Source organism: Dendrobates tinctorius, unplaced genomic scaffold, assembly GCF_039654945.1.
Source record: "Dendrobates tinctorius isolate UK_male_01 unplaced genomic scaffold, ASM3965494v1 ptg000084l, whole genome shotgun sequence".
Taxonomy (NCBI): domain Eukaryota; kingdom Metazoa; phylum Chordata; class Amphibia; order Anura; family Dendrobatidae; genus Dendrobates; species Dendrobates tinctorius.
In genome coordinates this window covers 43,341,922-43,363,273 of record NW_027361752.1, presented here as the reverse complement: position 1 = coordinate 43,363,273, position 21,352 = coordinate 43,341,922, and the positions used below count along the sequence as shown (strand labels likewise).

The 21,352-nt window shown below is 43.4% G+C and overlaps 1 protein-coding gene across 4 annotated transcripts in view; it reads left to right on the top strand.

Annotated features, from left to right (window-relative positions):
- Positions 1-6,974, top strand: part of BACH1 (BTB domain and CNC homolog 1) — a 55,675-nt gene extending 48,701 nt beyond the window's left edge. For all 4 annotated transcript variants that reach the window (XM_073584583.1, XM_073584582.1, XM_073584584.1 and 1 more), the window contains exons 3-5: positions 540-1,877; positions 3,525-3,731; positions 6,075-6,974. In XM_073584583.1, coding sequence (XP_073440684.1) covers positions 540-1,877; positions 3,525-3,731; positions 6,075-6,467 — 1,938 coding nt within the window. In that variant the 3' untranslated portion in view covers positions 6,468-6,974. The remainder of the gene's footprint in view (positions 1-539; positions 1,878-3,524; positions 3,732-6,074) is intronic.
- Positions 6,975-21,352: the final 14,378 nt, after the last annotated feature.

Here is a 21,352-nt window from a genome sequence, read left to right as displayed (position 1 = left end):
CCTCCTCCTATCCTGGTGGTCACAGCAGTCCCTCCTCCTATCCTGGTGGTCACAGCAGCCCCTCCTTCCACTCTGGTGGTCACAGCCACCCCTCCTTCTACTCTAGTGGTCACAGCCGCCCCTCCTTCTACTCTAGTGGTCACATCCACCCCTCCTTCTACTCTGGTGGTCACAGCAGCCCCTCCTTCTACTCTGGTGGTCACAGCCACCCCTCCTTCTACTCTAGTGGTCACAGCCGCCCCTCCTTCTACTCTAGTGGTCACATCCACCCCTCCTTCCACTCTGGTGGTCACAGCCACCCCTCCTTCTACTCTAGTGGTCACAGCCGCCCCTCCTTCTACTCTAGTGGTCACATCCACCCCTCCTTCTACTCTGGTGGTCACAGCCGCCCCTCCTTCTACTTTGGTAGTCACAGCATGTTTAGGTTGGTTGATGGCATATTTCCAAGAGGAATAACCTGAGAGAACACACAATTCATACTTTAGTTTGCTTGTATGTTCCAAAAATCTGTTTCAGTTTTTTTCATCTTGTTTTCGCAGGTGACAGTGAAGGGCTTCCTTCCGCTCCTCCATTTTTTTTACACCTCGAAACTTCTCGTCAACAAAGACAACTTAGTGGAAATAAAAAAATGTGCGAAGCTCCTGGAGGTTCATGATATCGAGGAGACCTGCTTCCAGTTCCTCTCCCTAAAATTCTCTGACCATAAAACCGAAACCTCAGAATGTCCCCGGAAGAAATGCTGCAAGTCCTTCTGTCCGAAGGCAAACATCCAGCGCCAACCCGACGAGACGGTGAGAGTGGTGGTACACGAGGTGGAAGATATCTGGAAGGAGGACTTCTCTGAGAACCTCAAGTGTCCAACGGAGATCGGAAACTTATCCCCGTCCCCAGAAAGTCCAAAACAGCCGTGTGATAATTTTTGCTTTGCCAGAGAGAATGCTTCCAACTTTTCCTCTCTTTGCCCAAAGTACAGGAAGTTTCAGAAAGCCTGCAGACGGAGCAGGGTCCGATCCGTCAGTACGTGCTCCAGCAACCAAGAAGCTCAGAGTTTGTCACCAGCACCATCTAGTGAGATGTCCGAAGGTACCAGTCAGCCAAAATCTCAGGTGGAGGACCTACAGTTGGCCAAGCCTGATGTAAATCTGAGCTCTGTACCTCTGCAGGGCACAGATGTGATTTATTATGACAACCTGTGCAACGAGGACAAAATTGCTAGCCCTGCTGTCTACCCTCCATGTTTTCCTATAAGAGCCGGACTTCCAGACTTCAGTTCTGTGCCTTTTCCTTGTGTGTACCAGCCGTATCGGAACATTAACTACATGGACCCCCTGAACGGCTCCAATCCAGCAGTGCTTCCTGATAAGGGCGGCAACGAAAAAAGTAGCAGCCGGGCACCTGATCTATCAAGACAGGAATTGGTGACCAACCCGGACATGTCTTCTGCCATGGAGCTGATCCAAGAACGTAGTAATGTGGAGAGAGAAGTAGCCGAACATCTCGCAAAAGGTTTTTGGTCCGATGTGTACCCCTCCGAATTTTCAGGTCAGGAAGAAACAGAAATGTCAACTCCAAAGCAACTACAGGACCTGAACGCTGCGGATAAAAGATCTGAATGCCCATGGCTTTCCATTTCTATTTGCAATGAGACCCCTGAACGGACCTTTACTACCCTTAATTCTGTGTCGTGCCCATTTATGAGTAACATTTCTAATGAGGCTTGCAACACTAATCCGGATGCGAACAGTGAAAACGTGGATAGAGGAACGATGCCGGATAAGTGCCCATATGTCTGCCCTATTAACTTGGAGGAGGATTCGGACACTGACAGCGAGGAAGATAGCGGCGGATCTTGTTCTGCCAAAGAACAGGAGTGTGAGGTAGGCTGCACCCATAAAGATATATATATCGCTATTATATGCCGGTGCTTTATAATCGGGATATTGGGTCAGGAATCTGGGATACAAGCTGGTTTACCACTGTGTCATTTTTACACTTGTTCCTTACCAAATGGCAACCCATCCACCTGGCTCTGCAGGGAACCGCATCTCGCCCTCCATCAAATGTGTAGGGGCGACCACAGTTTCCTGCACAGCCGGGTGTTTTGGGAGCGTTGGTGTATGAGGGACGCTTAGCAATTGATTTTCAACAGTTTTTGTTGCAAGTGTTGGTACTATTCAAAATTGTATAGAAATGCCCCTTCGTCTTATGCTGTTGTCGTAAAATTAGATACAGGGGCTTTTCACAAAATTATAATATCATCAAAAAGTTAATTTATTTCAGTTCTTCAGTGCAAAAAGTGAAACTCCAATATTATATAGAGCATTACACACAGAGTGATCTATTTCACGTGTTTATTTCTGTTAATGTTGATGATTATGACTTATAGCTAATGAAAACACCAAAGTCATTATCTCAGTACATTAGAATACTTTATAACACCAGCTTGCAAAATGATTTCAAAATCAGAAAAGTTGGCCTACTGAAATGAATGTTCAGTAAATGCACTCAATACTTGGTCGGGGCTCCGTTTCCATCAATTACTGCATCAATGTGGCATGGAGGCGATCAGCCTGTGGCACTGCTGATGGGTTATGGAAGCCCAGGTTGCTTTGATAGCAGCCTTCAGGTCGTCTGCATTGTTGGGTCTGGTGAAATAAACACGTGAAATAGATCACTCTGTGTGTAATGACTGTATAGAATATAGGAGTTTCACTTTTTGTATTGAAGAACTGAAATAAATTAACTTTTTGATATTCTAATTTTGTGTGAAGCCCCTGTATGTGGGATTGGTGACTTTAAGGGGGTCGTGACTGTAGAAGAGAGAATCAATTCGCTGCACCCTGATCCAGCGGCCACGTCAGAGCCCTGCGAACTACCTGCCTTCATCCCTGCGGTTCCTCTTCTGATTAGCCGACCTGACGATGTCAGCGCACAAGGCTGGCTAACCACAAGAGGAGCCTGCGGATGCAAGCAGGTAGGAAGGGGATAGCAGGTCTCCAGTTCAGGACGTCCGGAGTCCTGCAAATTTATCCGCTCTTCTGTAGTCGTGACCTTCACAAGTTTGTACTTTCTTTGGTGCAAATCTAGAGTGAAATCTGCTCTAAAAATTCACAGATTAAGTGGACATTTTGCATGTACAACGCAGGTCATTTTCCTGTTCATTTTTTAATGCACTCTATAGTCCCGGTTTATTCTGTAAGCAGCTCGGGTTGCGGCGGGCGGCACGGACTGCTTGTCCAGCTTTCTGCCTATTTTCCCCATTCTGTCGGATCTGAATGTAAGAAATAAAGTAGACAGAGCGCTCTAACTCTCATTATTAATTATACTTCTCAGTAGCGTCTGCAGGACATACCAGCAATGACAACGAGCAGCCTCAGTAGTGACCTGTGCCGTCGGATCAGACGCCGTGGGCTGGGATTTGCATGAAATAGTATTGGCAATCACAGTAATCCTTTTATCGTCACTGCCCAGCCTGCCGATTTGTGCTTTTCTTCTAAACTTATTGATATTTTTCCTTGTTCTAGAAAAAACTGCCATTCAACTCTCAGAAAATAATTTCACTTTCACGATACGACTTCCAGTCTTTGGTAAAAATGCACAAGCTCAGTCCCGAGCAGCTGGACTGTGTCCACGACATACGACGGCGAAGTAAGAACAGGATTGCTGCTCAACGCTGCCGGAAAAGAAAACTGGACTGCATCCAAAACCTGGAGACAGAGATACGGAAGCTGGTAAGTTCTGACTTGTGTGGACATTGGCCGGCGTTCCTGCCCTTTGAGAGCAAACGCGCTCGGCGGCTTTCGAAACCTTTCAAACAAGTGAATGAGAATGCGACACATGCACAACCATTGTGCCATCCCTGGCGATGCGAGAAGATGGGTGAAGGTCCCAGAGGTGGGCCACGTTTCTCAGACACTTATGGCATTTGTTGTGCTTCAGGTGTCAGTGATGGCAACTGCAAAGTGGACAAAACTATTTGGACATCTGAATATTACAGCTCCAGGAGCTTTTATGACCCCCATTATTCATTTTTAGGCATTATTACGGAGTCAGCCCCTCTGTAGGTATAAGAGCGTTCGCTCCTCTGGAAAGGATTTCTACAAGGTTTTGGAAGTGTCTGGGGATTTTTTTTTCCCCCGTCATCCAGAAGAGCATTTGTGAGGTCAGATACTGATGTTGAGGAGAGGTCGGGCTCACAATCTGCGGTTTAGTATATCCCATGGTGCTTCATGAGGCTGATGTCCATTCTTACATGCCAAAATCCTGTCTGTATGGAGCTTGTTCACTGGGTACAGTCATGGGGAACAGAGAAAGGTCTTCCCCAAACTGTTCCTACAAAGCTGGAAGCTACATTTGTCCACATTGTCTTGAGCTGAAACTTTCAGATTTTCCTTAAATAATTCTATAGCATTATCCTCCTCCACCATCTGTACAGCGGGCTCAATGCAGTCCAGGGGGTAACGTCCTCCTGATATTCACTAAATCTCTTCCATCAGATGCCAGACAGAAGTGTGATCCGTAACTGCACAGAGCACGTCTCCTCCAGAGCCCAATGGTGGTGGCTTTACACCACTCGATCTCACGCTCAGCATTGTGCTTGGTGATGTACGGCTACGCGCAGCTGTTCCGCCATGAAGCTATTAGCGGGGGCGCAGTGTTTGTGCTGATACCAGAGGCAGTCTGGACGCTGCAGCTATGGGGTCAGCAGAGCAGTGATGACTTCTTATGTCCGCTGCTCCTCCGCTCTCGGTCCACTTCTCTATAATTTTATGGCTGATTTTCTCCTGTTCTGTTTTGACTACTCAATAATATCAATCACAGGTGATTCAGGAGGAAGAAATGTCATGGACAGACTTGTTACACCGGTGGTCCCTATTACTGGACCTCGATAGTACCAGGGAGCTCTGCACCACCGGCCATTCTGTCACATGTTAGTAAAGGCAGACGGCATGATGGGGGACCGGAGGTTATACCCCAGGGGGCAATGGGACAATGAAAAACTGGAATTCAGTGATTGAGGATTATCTGATACTTTTCTCCATATAGCGTATCTTCTTGCTTAGACCAAGGATGATGCTCTTTCTGGAAAAAGCAGCCGCGGTTTTCTAAACTTCCAACTTTTTTTTTCCATTCCATTGATCCTATGCAGATATGCAGAACCCCTTTAATAGCATGGAACAGAACACAAACAGTTAACGTTTACAGAGCGGGAGGCCTGTAAAGCATCAGGTCCCGTGCCCGTGTATGTTATCTAGTGTGTCTCCGGCCTGAGGCCGTGCTGACACCAGATAACGCTTGGGGATGATACGGCATGACTGGCACGCTTCTAGAATTCCCGCTCACACTTCATGCATGGCGAAAATCCTGGCACACACCAAAAAGAAAAAAAAAGAACTCCTCGATAAGGACTTGTTCACATGCTGCGTTTTCTTTCACGGCAGATTTCAACCATCAAAGAGTGTTTTTTGTTTTTTTTTTTTCAAATCTGCAGCGTCCATTCTTTCATCGTTGTTTTTACGCATTCCAGTGAAAGGGCAAAAAAATGAAATGCATCAAGAATGTAGATTTTATGCAACTTTTTTACTTCCCAAAACAGTGCAAAAAAAATTTTGCAATTGTTCAATGTGTGCACACGTCGACTCCTCTCCGTCTACCCTCTCCGGCTTTTCTCTAGCGTCTGAAGGCGATGTGTGTCCACATATAATTCAGGATGAAAAATCCTTATTAAAAAAACAAACTTTTATATTTTTTTGGGTTTTTTTTTTTACGCCGTTTTGATGCCTTTGTTTGCTCAGTTTTTAATCCTTTTTTTTACATTTTTTTTATTTTTTTTATACAATTTTAATCACAATGTACGATGTGTTGTAAAACAAAACAAAAAAACCTCACCAAAAAAACCAAAAAGATGCGCATTTTTCTGTGATTTACTCTTGGGGGAAGGGAGAAAAAAAACGCACCAACGAATTTGCATTCTGCTTTCTAAAAAAAATTAAAAAAAAGTAATAAAATAAAATTTAAAATTCACATTTTGTATTTATTCTATATATTTTTATTTATTTTTCTTTTTGTTTTAGCAAAATGAAAAGCACCATTTGTTAAAGGAGCGGGACCAAATTTTATCCACATTGGGAGAAACCAAGCAGAACCTGTCCGGCCTGTGCCACCAGGTCTGCCAGGAAGCATCTCTGAGCCACGAGCAGATACAAGTCCTAGCGAAATATTCCAGCTCGGAGTGTCCCTTGTCCTTCCTGGTTCCGGAAAGAGGGAAAATGCTCCTCCAGTGTGAAGCCATATTACAGGAATTCGCAGGAGGGCTACTAAACAACTTGGAGGCTTCGCACCGTAGCAGCGGCGGCGTACAGAACACGGGCCACGTCCTAGCCTCCGAAGCCGCTTTACCTGGGCAGTCCAGCACTGATTTTCGACATCACGTGGCTGCTCAATGCACTACTGATGAACAAAACTAGGATGCACTCTGACACAGGGGATTTTACATTTTAATACAAAGCAATAATTTAATTTTTCTGTTTTATTTTCTCAAACTAAAAAAAAAGAAGAGGCTCTCTTTCCCCCCCCCCATCCCTCCTACCTTATCCATAAAGAAATCTGATATTACAAAGATGAAAATTATTAGATTTTTCAGTAATTATTCAGAGGCCGAGTCATAAGAATATATCCTCACTCTATATATTAATATGCTCTAGATCCCTTTTTTCTTTTGTCCACCAGCGTACCCCTATCTGGATCATTGGCTTTCTAAAAAAAAATATGTATAGATTTCTAAATGACCGATTGTTTGAAGCAACACTAACTTGTTTTGTGTTTGTTTTTGTTTTTTTTGTTTTTTTGCTCAGCTATAAGTTAGATATCTTCCTTTTGAGATCCCATTATTCTTCCACCTTCTTCTGCAAAAATGGAGTAAAAGTAAATTTACTCCACCCTGGGACATCATTTGTCCCCTTTTATTTCTTTGATTGCATTCGTGCTGTTTGGTTTTTTTTGCTCCAAATTCTTAAAAATGTTGCACCTTGTCCATGAACTTTCCAATATATATATATATATATATATATATATATATATATATATATATATATATATATATATATATATATATATATATATATATATATATATATATATTTTATTAGGGTGCCAAGGAAAAATGAAGTTCGCCCCATTGGAAATTGAAGGGTTAAAAAAAAAAAAAAATATGTATATATATATATATATTATACACATTTGGTATTGCCACGTTCAGAAACGCCCGATCTATCAAAATCTAAAATCAATTAATCTGATCGGTAAACGCTATAACATACCATACATAACGCGGGATATGTATGACGATAAATACTGAACAAACATTTAAAACTGCAATATGATGTGCCATTGAGCAACCAGTAAATGATAACTAATCTTAAAAAAAAAAAAATTATAAAATATCTATGACCAAAAAGGAACAAAATTAGGAGGTAAGACCTTCAAAAACTTGCGACTTAATTTTTACCATGCATTTCATTGGCGCCCTAATGTGTGTGTGTGTGTGTGTGTATGTATATATATTTATATATATATATAATCAAACACAAGCACACTTTTTTTTTTTTTTCTTTTGGGGGGGGGGAGGGGGTTGATCTCTTACCTTCTGTGTACCTTTTTTTATATAGAGAAAGAGAATGTTCCACTAAAAGATTACAAGATACATAATCTCAATCTGGGAGGGAGGACTTGGGTATATTTGCATTAAAAAAATAAAGTCGCCATTGATGAATTGGCCGCCAGTATTTAAAAAAAAAAAAAACCCTCCTGACGTGACCATTGCAAATATTGAAAAATGAAAAAAGACCCACATGTACAAATTAAAAGAAGAATTTGGTGCAAATAAAAAAAAAAAAAGCAGGCTAAAAACAGCAAAAGCTGGACAAAAATGGCGCAAATGCAATAATGAAATTGTCCCATTGACTTCTGTCTTTACAATGAAATCCGGTTTGTGATTATTTTATTACACAATGCATTACAAAATTATATATATATTATATATATATAATAAAATTTAAAGAATGAATATATTATACATATATTTTTATTATATAATATATTTAAAATTATATATATATATATAATTTTAAATATATTATGTAATAAAAATATATGTATAATATATTAATTTTTTTGCATGTTATGCTTCCAAGTTAGATCTGCAGCGTTAGGTTTATTCTCTGCACTACAGGAAAAAAAAAAAGTACGCTCTACAGCGAGAGCACCTCATACCTCACTGCTATGGTTATAGGGAGGGTCAAAATCAGGGAACCACTTCCCCTTCTAGGGCAGTCACATGCTTTAGGGTTTTCCGGGAACTTTATAAAGTAATGAATCAATTTCTCTTCTTTAATTTTCTCTCTGTAACTTCAAATGAGCAAGATTGATCTGCAATACCAGGCGCGTCCACTACTAAAAGTGTGGTGCTGTGATCCCGTCAATCGGCCGATCATTAGAGAATAGGCCTTCCATTCCACTCTTCTGATATTTGGAATTCCAGAGAATTTCTTTAAAAACAAACAAACAAAAAAAAACCCTGTGAGTTTGGTTTTATGTCGCTAAATCTTCCCCACCGTCAGTTACTCTCTTAAGGTCCCTTTTAAATTCTCGACCTGCTGCAAAGCACAATAATTTTTAATGGCTGTATAAAAATTGTTGGGGAAATTAAAATAATAAGCATTCTCATGTAAATAGGCTTGTTGCACGAATATAAATCTTTTCTAATTATTTAAAACTTTGCTTTTTTTGTGCTAATTTCCAGCACTTAAAATAATGACTATTGCCTATTAATTGTTGGCATGATTCCGTGATATTTATTTTTTAGAACTCTCACTCTTCATTTTACATTAATCAACTATATTCTGTGTAAAGAAAAAAAAAATTCTATTTTCTTTTCTTTTCTTTTTTTTTTGCTTTGGAAAGAAAAAAAAAAACAGAAAAAAGTATAATTTAAAGAAAAGTGGAAGGTGTATAAAAATAATAAAGATAATAAAAAAAAATGTTACTTCATATTGAATTTAAAAAAAAAAAAACAATTACCGTAGCTACCTCAAAACTGGAAATGTATAGCTAACATTGAAAATTTTTCTCTTTAATATCAGTGACCTGATAGTATGGGTGGGGGGGATATTTGTTTAAGACATATTTTTTTTGGTGGGGTGGGGGGTGAGCTGTGACAACGCTTATTGCGATGATTGGATCCTTTGTATAGTGGTGTTAGCTGTAGATGTGATGCTGCCTCTGATGATAATGAGACTGCTGCAAAAGTCTTTTGTAAAGAACAGCAAGTTAGAATCTAAAATAGCCCTAGTGGCCAGTGTGAAAATTGCAAGATTATATTTTTTCTCTTTATTTTTTTTTAAATAATACAAATTGTAATATAGGGGGAAAAATGGCAAAATTTAATTTAAAAAAATAATAATAATTTAAACAATCATTTTCTGATGATACATTCATTTTAAATTTTTTTTATGCATTTATTTTTAAGCTGAACTGTATTGATAACATTGTGATTTTTTTTTTTTTTCTTTTAAAGCTATGCAATATTATCCACTGGAATCTTTCACTGGTTTATCTTTTGCCGGAGTATAGCATAGGGGTTGTCTGGGGGAAGAATATTGTTGCCTCCTTTTTAAAAAAAAAAACAAACAAAAAAAAACAAAAAACGGTGCCACACCTGTCTGTATTTGGTATTGCGCCCCAGCCTCATTTACATCAATGGAGCTAAACTGCAATACCATAAACCACCTTTGACAAGGGTGGCGCTATTTAAAAAAAAAATCCATTATCTTCTAATATAGGACAACAAAAAAAAAATTCTCATTAGTTACTTATAATCTTGTAAAAAAAAAAAAAATGTATATCTTCCTGGGGATCGAAAAATAATGCTAAATATAATGGACGAATGCATATACATACACTACCTCATTTCCAGATGATTTCAGGGTGCATTATACCTAAGCATTAAATGTATATTGATGTTTTTTGTGTTTTTTGTTTTTTTTTATTTGGCTTTTTACTTGTAGGGTTCTCCGAGGTGGGTGCTTGTTTGACATCCGATATTATGCATTCTTTATTTACCGTGTATACGCTGAAGGCACGAGTATACATCTGGGGAGGTTTGTTGTGATTCATTCTTTTGTAGTATTTTTTGTGGATATTTTTGTGAATTTATTATTTTTTTTTAAAATTTACAGATATATATATGTACAAAATTCACTCTGGACTAACTGGTTAAAGAGGACGACTCTGACGTATATGTTTTAGTAAATACTTAAGTACTTGCATTCCCTTAAAAAAAAATAAATAAATAATAATCTAGCGCCTCCATTCCTTAAAACTCAAATTTTTGGCATTCCTCTGATACTCCTCCTGGAAATGCCTGCCCTGCCATAGACATACTGTCAGCACAGATTGCACAGCGTCAGGAGGACGGACGGACACGCGTGAATGCCTAAATTTAATGGCAACACCCAGTTGTTATTAATTATAAATTTCAAAGAGGAATAACAGAGGAACAGGAAAAATTCCATTATTTATTTATTTTTTTTTTATAAAGAAGAGAGTCAAGTAGTTTCCTAAAAAAACCTATGAATTAGAAGAATGGACACGTCCTCTATAGATGTCCACCATCACCTCATTGTGACGTTGCTGATTGAACCAGTGGAAACACTGGTAATATATCACATGATCTTAACATTCGGGACATTCGCTGGTTACACTTTTCCAATGCCAAGATTAGCGGATATCTAAATAAATTAATATTTTTTTTTTTCCGCTAGCTCAGTTATTTTTCAGGTCCTGTTCACGTTGGTGTCAACGCTTCATTTTTAAATTTTTTTTTTTTAAAGGGGTCATGGCTAGAGATGGGCGATTCTGTGTATAATAGGTCCATCAGGATTCTGTTTCTCCGGCACTAGTAGTGCACCATAGGGCGGTATTTTTGCAGCTAAAAACCCATTTGACAGCCAAAGGAACAGAGAGTAGCGGCAGGGTGAACAGAGTATTGGCCCCAAAATCTCCTTTTCCTCCTGCCTTCACTCGTCACTGAGTTATCCACAATCCGCAAGCACAAAATGACTTAAGGCTAAACCGTCTTATTAAGGAAGTACTATTATTAGACATGTACTGAATTAATTATAGAGCCGCCATACTCCCGCGTCATGGCTCATGTTCAGGGATAAAGGTACACAATTCGCTTATGGTGTGAAGTGTGTAACGATTGGAACGGTCAGATTTCTAAGACCACTAATTTACTTGCTCAGCATAACCATGACGACTCCATCTATTCACTGGCATCTTTCATCACTCGATCATTCATCTGATCGCTCATCCGATCTCTCGATCGCTCATCCGATCTCTCGATCGCTCATCCGATCTCTCGATCGCTCATCCGATCTCTCGATCGCTCATCCGATCGCTCCTCCGATCGCTCGATCACTCATACGATCGCTCATCCGGTCTCTCGATTGCTCATCCGATCTCTCGATCGCTCATCCGATCACTCAATCATCCACCCAATAACAGTGATAGAAGAAGGATTCCATTGCATACCTGCAGCCGGCTGTTACCATCCTCTCTTTTAACAACTTCTACCCCCCCCCCCCCCTTAACTATGATTTAACCCCATTTGTAAACTTTTTACCCCTAGGCTCAGAGAGCTTTAAGAAAAGAAAAAAAAACAAACCATGATGCCTTACTCTCTTTCCTCGAGTCCAGTGCTATGTCTCCATCGCCGCTCCGGTCTCTGTTGTTTGGCTACAGATCTCTCAACATCAGTTTACCGCTGTTGCCACACATTACAGATGGAGAGACAGCTCGGTACCCGGGGAAGGTGAGTAAAGCACAGTTTTGTTTTTTTTTTACATATGAAAGTTTTTCTAAATGGGACAACCCCTTTAATACCATAAAGTTTTATGACTTCTGTGAGGACAGTAAAGTTTGTGTTGTAATAAGATGCCTGAAAATACGGCGCTATCTTTCACTGTACTTTAGATGCACAGATAAATGCAATAAAGATTGTATGAAAGCATGGAACTCGTTGTTTTCTTTATTTACCAAATCTATTGCACTTTTTTGGATTTAGTATTTTTTTTCGCGACCCTTAAGATGATCCGCCACTATTCCAGACTTATCTGTTTTAGTAAATATTTGCACTCCCAATAGGTAATGTCACAGCTCTCCTCCTCCTCCTGTACAATGACTGAAAACACCTCTATATACAGTAGATAACACAGGATCCACCATTCACAATGGGTGATGTTACAGATCACCTCCACCTCCTGTACAGTGACCAATGACACCTCTATATACAGTAGATAACACAGGATCCACCATTCACAATGGGTGATGTTACAGATCACCTCCACCTCCTGTACAGTGACCAATGACACCTCTATATACAGTAGATAACACAGGATCCACCATTCACAATGGGTGATGTTACAGATCACCTCCACCTCCTGTACAGTGACCAATGACACCTCTATATACAGTAGATAACACAGGATCCACCATTCACAATAGGTGATGTCACAGCTCACCTCCTCCCCCTCCTGTACAATGAGGTTCATATATAAATATAATTTTGTTTTGGTCAGTTTTTCACTGTGTATATATGGATAGATAGAAAAACAAGTAAAAAGATGATCATAAATGTTAACATTTGCCTGCTTTGCTCCTTTAGTTTACTTTGTATAGAGCGTAGCTCCTGAGCCCCAGCTTTTTGCCTCTCGGGTGTAGAGTTGTCATCGAATTCATTTTTTTGTAACCGTTAACTCCTGTTGATAAGAAGTCGCCATTGTTTTTAGGCACAAACAAGCCTCGGCGCCGGTCCTCTGTCCTGGTTCTGTCGGTGTACAGACAAAGCCTTGAAATCCAATGATCTTTCCACGGCGATAATTAACATCCCCGTGCTGCATGCGGCCACATAAACTCCTATAATGCTGCGTTTGGCGACTGTCCAGCAATCTAATTACATCCAAATCACCCAGGCATTATGCAACTGTTTTCTGGAGTCGGCAGGACATTTGTTTGGCCATGTAATTGGTTCTCATTTTGTGGAACATCTGTTGTGATTTGGAAATGCTATAGAGGGCAGCACGTTCCTATTGTCGGAAATGCTCTCACAATGAATTTTTCATCCGGCAATTAAATAGCACAACAAAGCTGGAAATAAAAAGTCAGAACCTGCAGCTGCAACGCGACTTGTCAATATATTCTTCACTGACAACTAGGTAGGGATTTATTGTGGCTAATTACATTTTATTTTCACCTCGCCAAGCCTCCCGGAGGGTCGGCATCTCCAGGTGCAGGTGTGGGATTACAGAACAGCAGAAATGGCGTTATATATATTTTACTATATAAATATGACTCTGGATTGCATGTTCAAGTCGCCTAAAAAAAGAAAAAGTTTGCAAAAATATGCAAAAATTAAAATAATAATTGCAATAACCACCATGTGAAAAAGACTTGGGTATACTAATAGATCACAGACTGCACATGAGTCAACAGTGTGATGCAGCAGCAAAAAAGGCAAACACAGTTCTAGGATGTATTAACAGAAGCATACAGTCTAGATCACTTGAAGTAATTATCCCCCTGTATTCCTCTTTGGTCAGGCCTCATCTGGAATACTGTGTCCAGTTCTGGGCTCCATAGTTTAAAAAAGACATTGAAAAACTGGAGCAAGTTCACAGAAGAGCTACCAGGATGGTGAACGGACTGCAAAGTATGTCCTATGAGGAATGAGGAAGGGTTAAAGGATCTGGCAATGTTTAGGTTTAGCTTGCAATAAAGAAGGCTAAGAGGAGACTAAATAGCTGTCTACAAATATCTGAAGGAATGTCGCATTGTAGAGGGATCATCATTATTCTCATTTGTACATGGAAACATGAGAAGCAATGGGATGAAACTGAAAGGGAGAAGATACAGATGAGATATTAGCAAAAACTGTTTGACAGTGAGGGTGATCAATGAGTGGAACAGGTTGCCACCAGAGATGGTGAGTTCTCCTCCAATTGAAGTCTTCACACAGGGGCTGGGATAATTTGGTGAATCCTGCATTGAGCAGGGGGTTGGACACGATGACCCAGGAGGTCCCTTGCAACTCTACCATTCGATGATTCTATGAATATTATTTTTTTTTTGTTGTTGCCATAGTTCTGTAAAAAAAAAAATTCAACAAAAAGTGATCAAAATGTCATACATACCCTAATATGGTATCATCGAAACATCAGTTCACCTAGCAAAAAAAAAAGCCCTATCATCGCTTCTTCGATGGAAAAATAAAATAGTTAAGGGTCAATTAGAGAGACTAATTTTTTCTTACTTTCAAATTTTTAAAAATTGTTTTCACCAATGACCAAAAAAGTATAGTTTTTTTTTTTTTATTACCATAATCATACTGACCTGGAAAATAATTTGCTAGTCATGAAGGGGTTAATTCTCCACAATGCGGCAGAGTAGGCTGCTTCTGCCCCTGATTCTCTCCAGGGTTCAGAACCAAAGCCCAGGAGTAGTTGGATGAATGGAGAAGCTGGTCAAGCATGTGCTCTGCTTTCTAAGCCTATGTCTCTTTTTAAGATAGCTAACCAAGCACATGGAGGGGAGAAAGGGGGGACACAAGTTCCCCATTCTGGTAATTTGCATGGGTTGCAGTGGTGGAGACCATAGGACAGCCTCCCACCACTCCCTCACCCAAGGAATTAAATTGTCACTAGTTCCCCAATATAAAATTCCACTAGTGTCCCCTTACTTAGTTGTCCCTATTTCACAGTTCATGGATTCCTTCTCTGCAGATGGGTCATGGAGAACCCTGGGAATTACATGGCTTAATAGTCTCAGAATGTGATCACCAACTCAGTAGTACTTTATATACTGTATGATGAAATTGCATTGATTGTATCTAATATTTTCCGTAAGGGAAGGACACAGATGTAACGGGGTCTACCCAGGCTGGGGTACCTCCTTCAGTACCACCCCGTGTTTTCGGAGGTCCGCTCTGCGTTGGCTGGAGTCTGAATGAATGACGCTGGCTGGAATTCCTTGGTTACATGGGCGCATATAAAAGATCACTGCTTCTCCACGTATTTCCAGTCTGAAAACACTTTACTCACAGGACAGAGAATATATCACACAGATACAGAGGGCAGGCCAATAGAAAAGCGGCAGGCCAGACATGCATTACAAAAGCCGCAGGTGGCCGGAGCCTACCGATGTTTACTGTGGGAATTACAAAGGTGGGGGGAGGGCGGACAAAAGTAGACTATCGTGTCCCCTCTGCCCAGGGGCGCAGCCTGTGGGCTGATGCATTAGGGACATGCATCTCACATAGAACCTATTATACATACATATAACTGCACAACATATTCTGGGTGCTGAGTGGTTCTGTAGCACGTAACACGGCTCCCCCTTTTCAGTGACACGATCGGCATACACAGTCTGATCCTTAACGGATCGGTTTGGGGATGACTGAAGTTTATGGGGTTGGTACAAGTTCTGTTTGTCGACTTAGTCCATCGGCGTTACCGTTTTGTTTGCCGGGTCTGTGGTGGATGGTGAAGTCCAGAGGTTGTAGGGCTAAACTCCCCTGCAGCAATCTGGCGTTCTCTCCGGAGACCCGATTAAGCCAGACTAGGGGATTATGGTCCGTTAGGAGGGAAAACTGTCGTCCATACAAATATGGTTGCAACTTCTTGAGTGCCCATACTACCGCCAGGCACTACTTCTCGATGGCCGCATAGCTTACTTCACGGGGCAGTAGTTTCCGACTCAGGTAAGCTACCGGGTGTTCTTGGCCGTCCGGCCCAACTTGGCTCAGTACTGCCCCCAATCCAAACATAGAAGCGTCTGTGTGAACCAGGAAACGTTTAGTTGGATCGGGTGCGGCCAATACAGGAGTATTGGTGAGGGCGTCCTTTAGTTGGTGGAAGGCTTCCTCACACTCTGAGGTCCAGGTTACCTGGCGGGGTTGGTTCTTACGGGTCAGATCAGTGAGGGGCTTGGCTACGCTGCTGTAATTGGGAACGAATTTCCTGTAATACCCTGCTGTCCCTAGAAACGCCATGACCTGGGTTTTAGTGCATGGGATGGGCCATTTGGCTATGGCCTCAATCTTGGCTGGTTCTGGTCGCTGTTTCCCACTTCCCACCCAATGCCCTAAATACTGAACCTCTGCTTTGCCCACGTGACACTTGTTTGGGTTCAGGGTGATTCCGGCCTGGTGGATGCTGTCCAATACTGTCTCTAGCTGATTCAGATGCTCTTCCCATGTCGCACTGTAGATGGCGATGTCGTCCAGGTAGGCACAAGCATAGTCCTGGAGACCATCCAGAAGCCGGTCAGCCAGCCTTTGGAAGGTCGCCAGGGCATTCTTCATCCCGAATGCCATAACTCGAAACTGGAATAAGCCGAACGGGGTGACAAATGCCGACTTGGGAATAGCGTCAGGACTAAGGGGAATCTGCCAGTAGCCTTTGCATAGATCGATGGTGGTCAAATACTTTGCCCCCACCAGCCGATCTAACAACTCATCCACACGCGGCATGGGGTATGCATCCGTCACTGTTTTCTCATTGAGCTTACGATAGTCTATACAAAACCGTGTAGTCCCATCCTTCTTGGGCACTAACACTACGGGCGATGCCCAGGGACTATCTGACTCTTCAATGACCTCTAAACGCAGCATCTCTTGTATCTCTTGTCGCATCCCCTCTCGTACAGACTCAGGGACGTGGAAGGGGTTTTGTCGTAAGGGGGTCTGATCCTGGGTCTCAACCTTGTGTTGTGCCAGGCGAGTGTACCCCGGTCTCTCTGAAAACATCCTCTGTCGCAGCCTCAACAACGCCTCCACCTGCTCTCTCTCCCGGGGGCCTAGGTCTTCACCCAAGTGTACCTGGTCCCATGTTTTAAACTGAGTCCTTTCCCCTAAGACATCCGGCAAGGGAAATCCAGCTAAATCCTCTGCTTCAGGTGCACAGATGGCCACTACCTCTTCAGGGCGCTCCCGGTAGGGCCTCAGCATATTCACATGGAACATGCGGATAACCCTGGGGTCGTCACAATCGGAGACATTATAGGTTGTGTCGGCTATTTTCCCCACTACCTAATAGGGCCCCTGCCATGCAGCTTGAAACTTATTCTGCTTAGTGGGCTCTAACACCAGGACCTTCTGTCCTATTTCCAAAGTGCGCTCTCTGGCCCTCCGATCATACCATACGCGCTGGCGCCGCTGGGTCGCCTGCTGGTTCTCGCGTACAACCTGGGTCAGCTCCTGTAGGCGGTCCCGGAATTCCAGCACATAGAAGGGGTACCTATTGTACCCTATGAGGCCCTCCCCCTCCCAGTGTTCCAGCACTAAGTCTAGGGGTCCCCTTACCCGTCTCCCGTATACCAGTTTGAACGGGGAGAACCCCGTGGATTCTTGGGGCACCTCCCGATAGGCAAACAGGAGGTGTGGCAAGAATTTCTCCCAGTCCCTGTAGGTCCTGGTAAAAGTCCCAATGAGCTGTTCTAATGTCCTGTTAAAGCGTTCACACAACCCATTGGTTTGCGGGTGGTACGGGACGCTTCTAATGGACTTTACGCCGCACAGCTTCCACAGTTGGTTGGTCACCTCTGCTGTAAACTGGGTACCCTGGTCCGAGATAATCTCCCGGGGAAATCCAACCAGTGAGAAAACCTGGAGCAGGGCGGCCGCCACCGTCTCTGCCAGTATGTAAGGTAACGCAACCACCTCTGGATACCGTGTGGCATAATCTACCACTGTCCATATATACCTTTCCCGGACGGATTGGGTTTTGCTAACGGCCCTATCAGATCGACCTCTACTCAGCTAAATGGTTCCTCCACAATGGGGAGGGGGCGTAATTTGGCCTTGCATCGATCCCCCCTCTTGCCAATGCGCTGACAACTGTCACAGGTCTGTCAGTACTGACGAACATCATAGGTTACCCCCGGCGAAGATTTGTGTTAGACGATGCCTGGTGCGACTGACGCCGAAGTGCCCGGCCAAGGGTATATCATGAGAGATTTGCAGTAACTCCTGCCTATACTTCTTGGGAACTACCAGCTGTTGTTTTATAGTGGGACTCGTCCCTGTGTGGTGCTGCTCTGTGATCCGGTAGAGGAGTCCCTGCTTCCATACAAACTGTTCCCCTTCCAGTACTCCTCTCCCCTCCTGTGCCTTCCCACGATATCCCTCTAATGAAGGATCCTCAAGTAACTCCCTCTTAAATTCATCTGGGGTGGCCCAAGAAATGTGTCTGGCTATGGGAATACGTGTAGGGCTGGGATGTCTTACCTGAGCCTCCTCTGAGTGTGATTCCGCCTCCGCAGCTCGAGCTTGTCTCCGGGTGGTCACAGGATAGGTCTCAGCCAGAGGGACCACCGAGAATGCAGTCAACATGGGCCCCAAGTCATTTCCCAGCAAGACGTCTGCAGGCAAATCCTCCATCAAGCCGACCTCAACACGGCCATCCCCGACTCCCCAGTTCAGGTGAATCCTGGCAGTGGGCAGTCGATGTATAGCTCCCCCTGCTACACTGACTGCCACTGTCCGGTCCATCTTCTCTTGGTCCTGGACGAGATGAGGCTTCACAAGGGTCAAAGTTGCCCCAGAATCTCTTAGTCCCTGCATACGTTTCCCATTAACCCACACGACCTGTCGATGCTGTTGTTGATTATCTGCCCGGGCTGCCTGCACGGAGTCTACTTCATGCAGCTCTTCCTCCATCTCTCCCACCCCTTGGTTAGTCGTAGCCCCCAATGCCGGGTCAGCTTCGCCTTGGTAGCAGTGTACAGCAGCCCGGCTGAAGGTAGCTGTTCCCGCCTTTGGCCACTGGGTATGCTGAGTCTGGTTGGGACATTGTCTTTGCAGGTGGCCCAGCTGACGACAGGTGTGGCATCGCGCCCCAGGGGGACTGTGGTAGGCCGGGTTTCTAGCTGGTCCCCCTACAATCTTTGGTGGTTTGGGGCCCTCCAGGTCCATGGGCGGGCCCCTAGTGACCACCTTTGATCAGGACAACTGCGGCCTCCTGGCATCATGATGTTCATCGGCCAGACGAGCGGCTTCCTCATGTGTCGTTGGCCGCCTGTCCCGAAGCCATTCCTGTGTCTCGGGGTTTAGTCCATTAAAGAATCGTTCTAATAGGAAGAGCTGGAGGACGTCCTCCTTAGTGGTTGCTTGGCTCCCTTGTTCCCACTGTAGCAGTGACCGCCGTAATTTCCAGGCCCATTCAGCGTGGGTATCGGTTACGCGTTTTATAAGTCCGCGGAACTTTTGGCGGTATGTCTCTGGTGTCAGCGCATACCGGGCCAAGATCACTGCTTTGATCCGCTCATAGTCCATACAGTCCTCATCAGGTACCGTGTGATACTCGTCCGCTGCCCGGCCTGTCAGCTTGCTGGCCAGAATCTGAACCCATTCCTCCGGCTTCACTTGATGAAGGGCACCCTGCCGCTCAAAGTCCTGCTGAAAGCCATCAATGTCTTCCTCTGCCTCCCCCAACTGTCGGAAGGCATTATACTGGATCTTTTTGTGGCTTACTGTTGAAGGTACCTGGTCGAAGGCCAGAGCTCCCCCTGCTCGCTGACTCTCCTCTCTCCGCTCTGCCATCTCCATCTTGGCCAGCTCCACTTTGGTCCGCGCTGCCATCTCCATCTTGGCTAGCTCTATCCTGGTCCGCTCGGCCATCTTTTCCTTCAGATCAGTACGCACATCAGCCATCACCTCTCGTATGATCTCTACTGCAGGGTTTGGGCCATAGAACGCCAGTCTGTTCTTTACCTCCCTCTGGAATTCGGTCTCCTCTACATTCACATTGGGGGGCGCTGCACTATCGTGTTCCATGACGGCTGCTATCAAATCCGCTTTTGTTTTTTTGCTGGCGATCAACCCTCGGGCTTCCACCAGATCTTTTAATGTAGTCCTCTTTAACTTCTGATAGTTATTTTCCATTCATTCCTTTCCTCCTGTAGAAGGGGTATCATATCCCGCCGCTGCCACCAGTGTAACGGGGTCTACCAAGCTGGAGTACCTCTTTCAGTACCACCCCGTGTTTTCGGAGGTCCGCTCTGTGTTGGCTGGAGTCTGAATGAATGACGCAGGCTGGAATTCCTTGGTTACATGGGCGCATATAAAAGATCACTGCTTCTCCACGTATTTCCAGTCTGACAACACTTTACTCACAGGACACACAATATATCACACAGATACAGAGGGAGGCCAATAGAAAAGCGGCAGGCCAGACATGCATTACAAAAGCCGCAGGTGGCCGGAGCCTGCCGATGTTTACTGTGGGAATTACAAAGGTGGCGGGAGGGCGGACAAAAGGAGAATATAGTGTCCCCTCTGCCCAGGGCGCAGCCTGTGGGCTGATGCATTAGGGACATGCATCTCACATAGAACCTATTATACATACATATAACTGCACAACATATTCTGGGTGCTGAGAGGTTCTGTAGCACGTAACAACAGACAATTATCACAATTACTGATGATGACTAGACAGCTCTTGCCACACAGTTCTAATGTAGCAGATTGCAGTTCAGCCTCCTGACTATATACTTAGAATAGATTATTTTATTTAGAAGAACAGAGAGGAGAGGAAGGCTAAGCACAATGTCCCCATCCAACCTCAAATGCAATGTTGGGTGGATACATCATTGGAGAGAGAAAATATATGGTGAAATCTGGGAAATAAGTTTGAAGTAAAGTGGAGTGATTACATTATTGCACCGATTCATAACCGATAATGTAAGTGGCGTCCACCTCAGTGTGCCTTGCCACAAGTCTTACTCCAGTCTTTGGTGTAAGATACACCACTGATTTATATCATGAATCGGATGCCACTGTTCTGCCCCAGCTATTCCCACTTTTTTGGAACTGGACAAAACTAGCTTGAAAAAATAATAGTTCCAAAAAAAAAAAGATTATTCAACTCTGTCGTGCAAAAAGTTTGCAACTTTTTAAAGTTTTTTTTTTTTTTACACTCAAGAATTCTAGTGTAATTGCTTTCATGATTTGGGGTCTATGTCTATTACAATCTGTATGCCTTTTATATAACCAGATGGGGAGTGCAGGGATAAAGAAAGAGTTCAATGATTTTTTTTTCTAAGTTGTTGTTTTTTTTTTTCATTTTGTTTGTTTTGCTGCAGTGGAATATTCTCCTATTTTTCATCCCTTTTACCGCTTAACTTATATCCATTGCCCTAAGGTGATTATATTTATTCACTTTCCTTTCCAGCTCTTGCACCTGAAGCTTCAGCACATTTGGCTTTATTTTATGCGCCTCTGCTTATCTTATTCCTACAT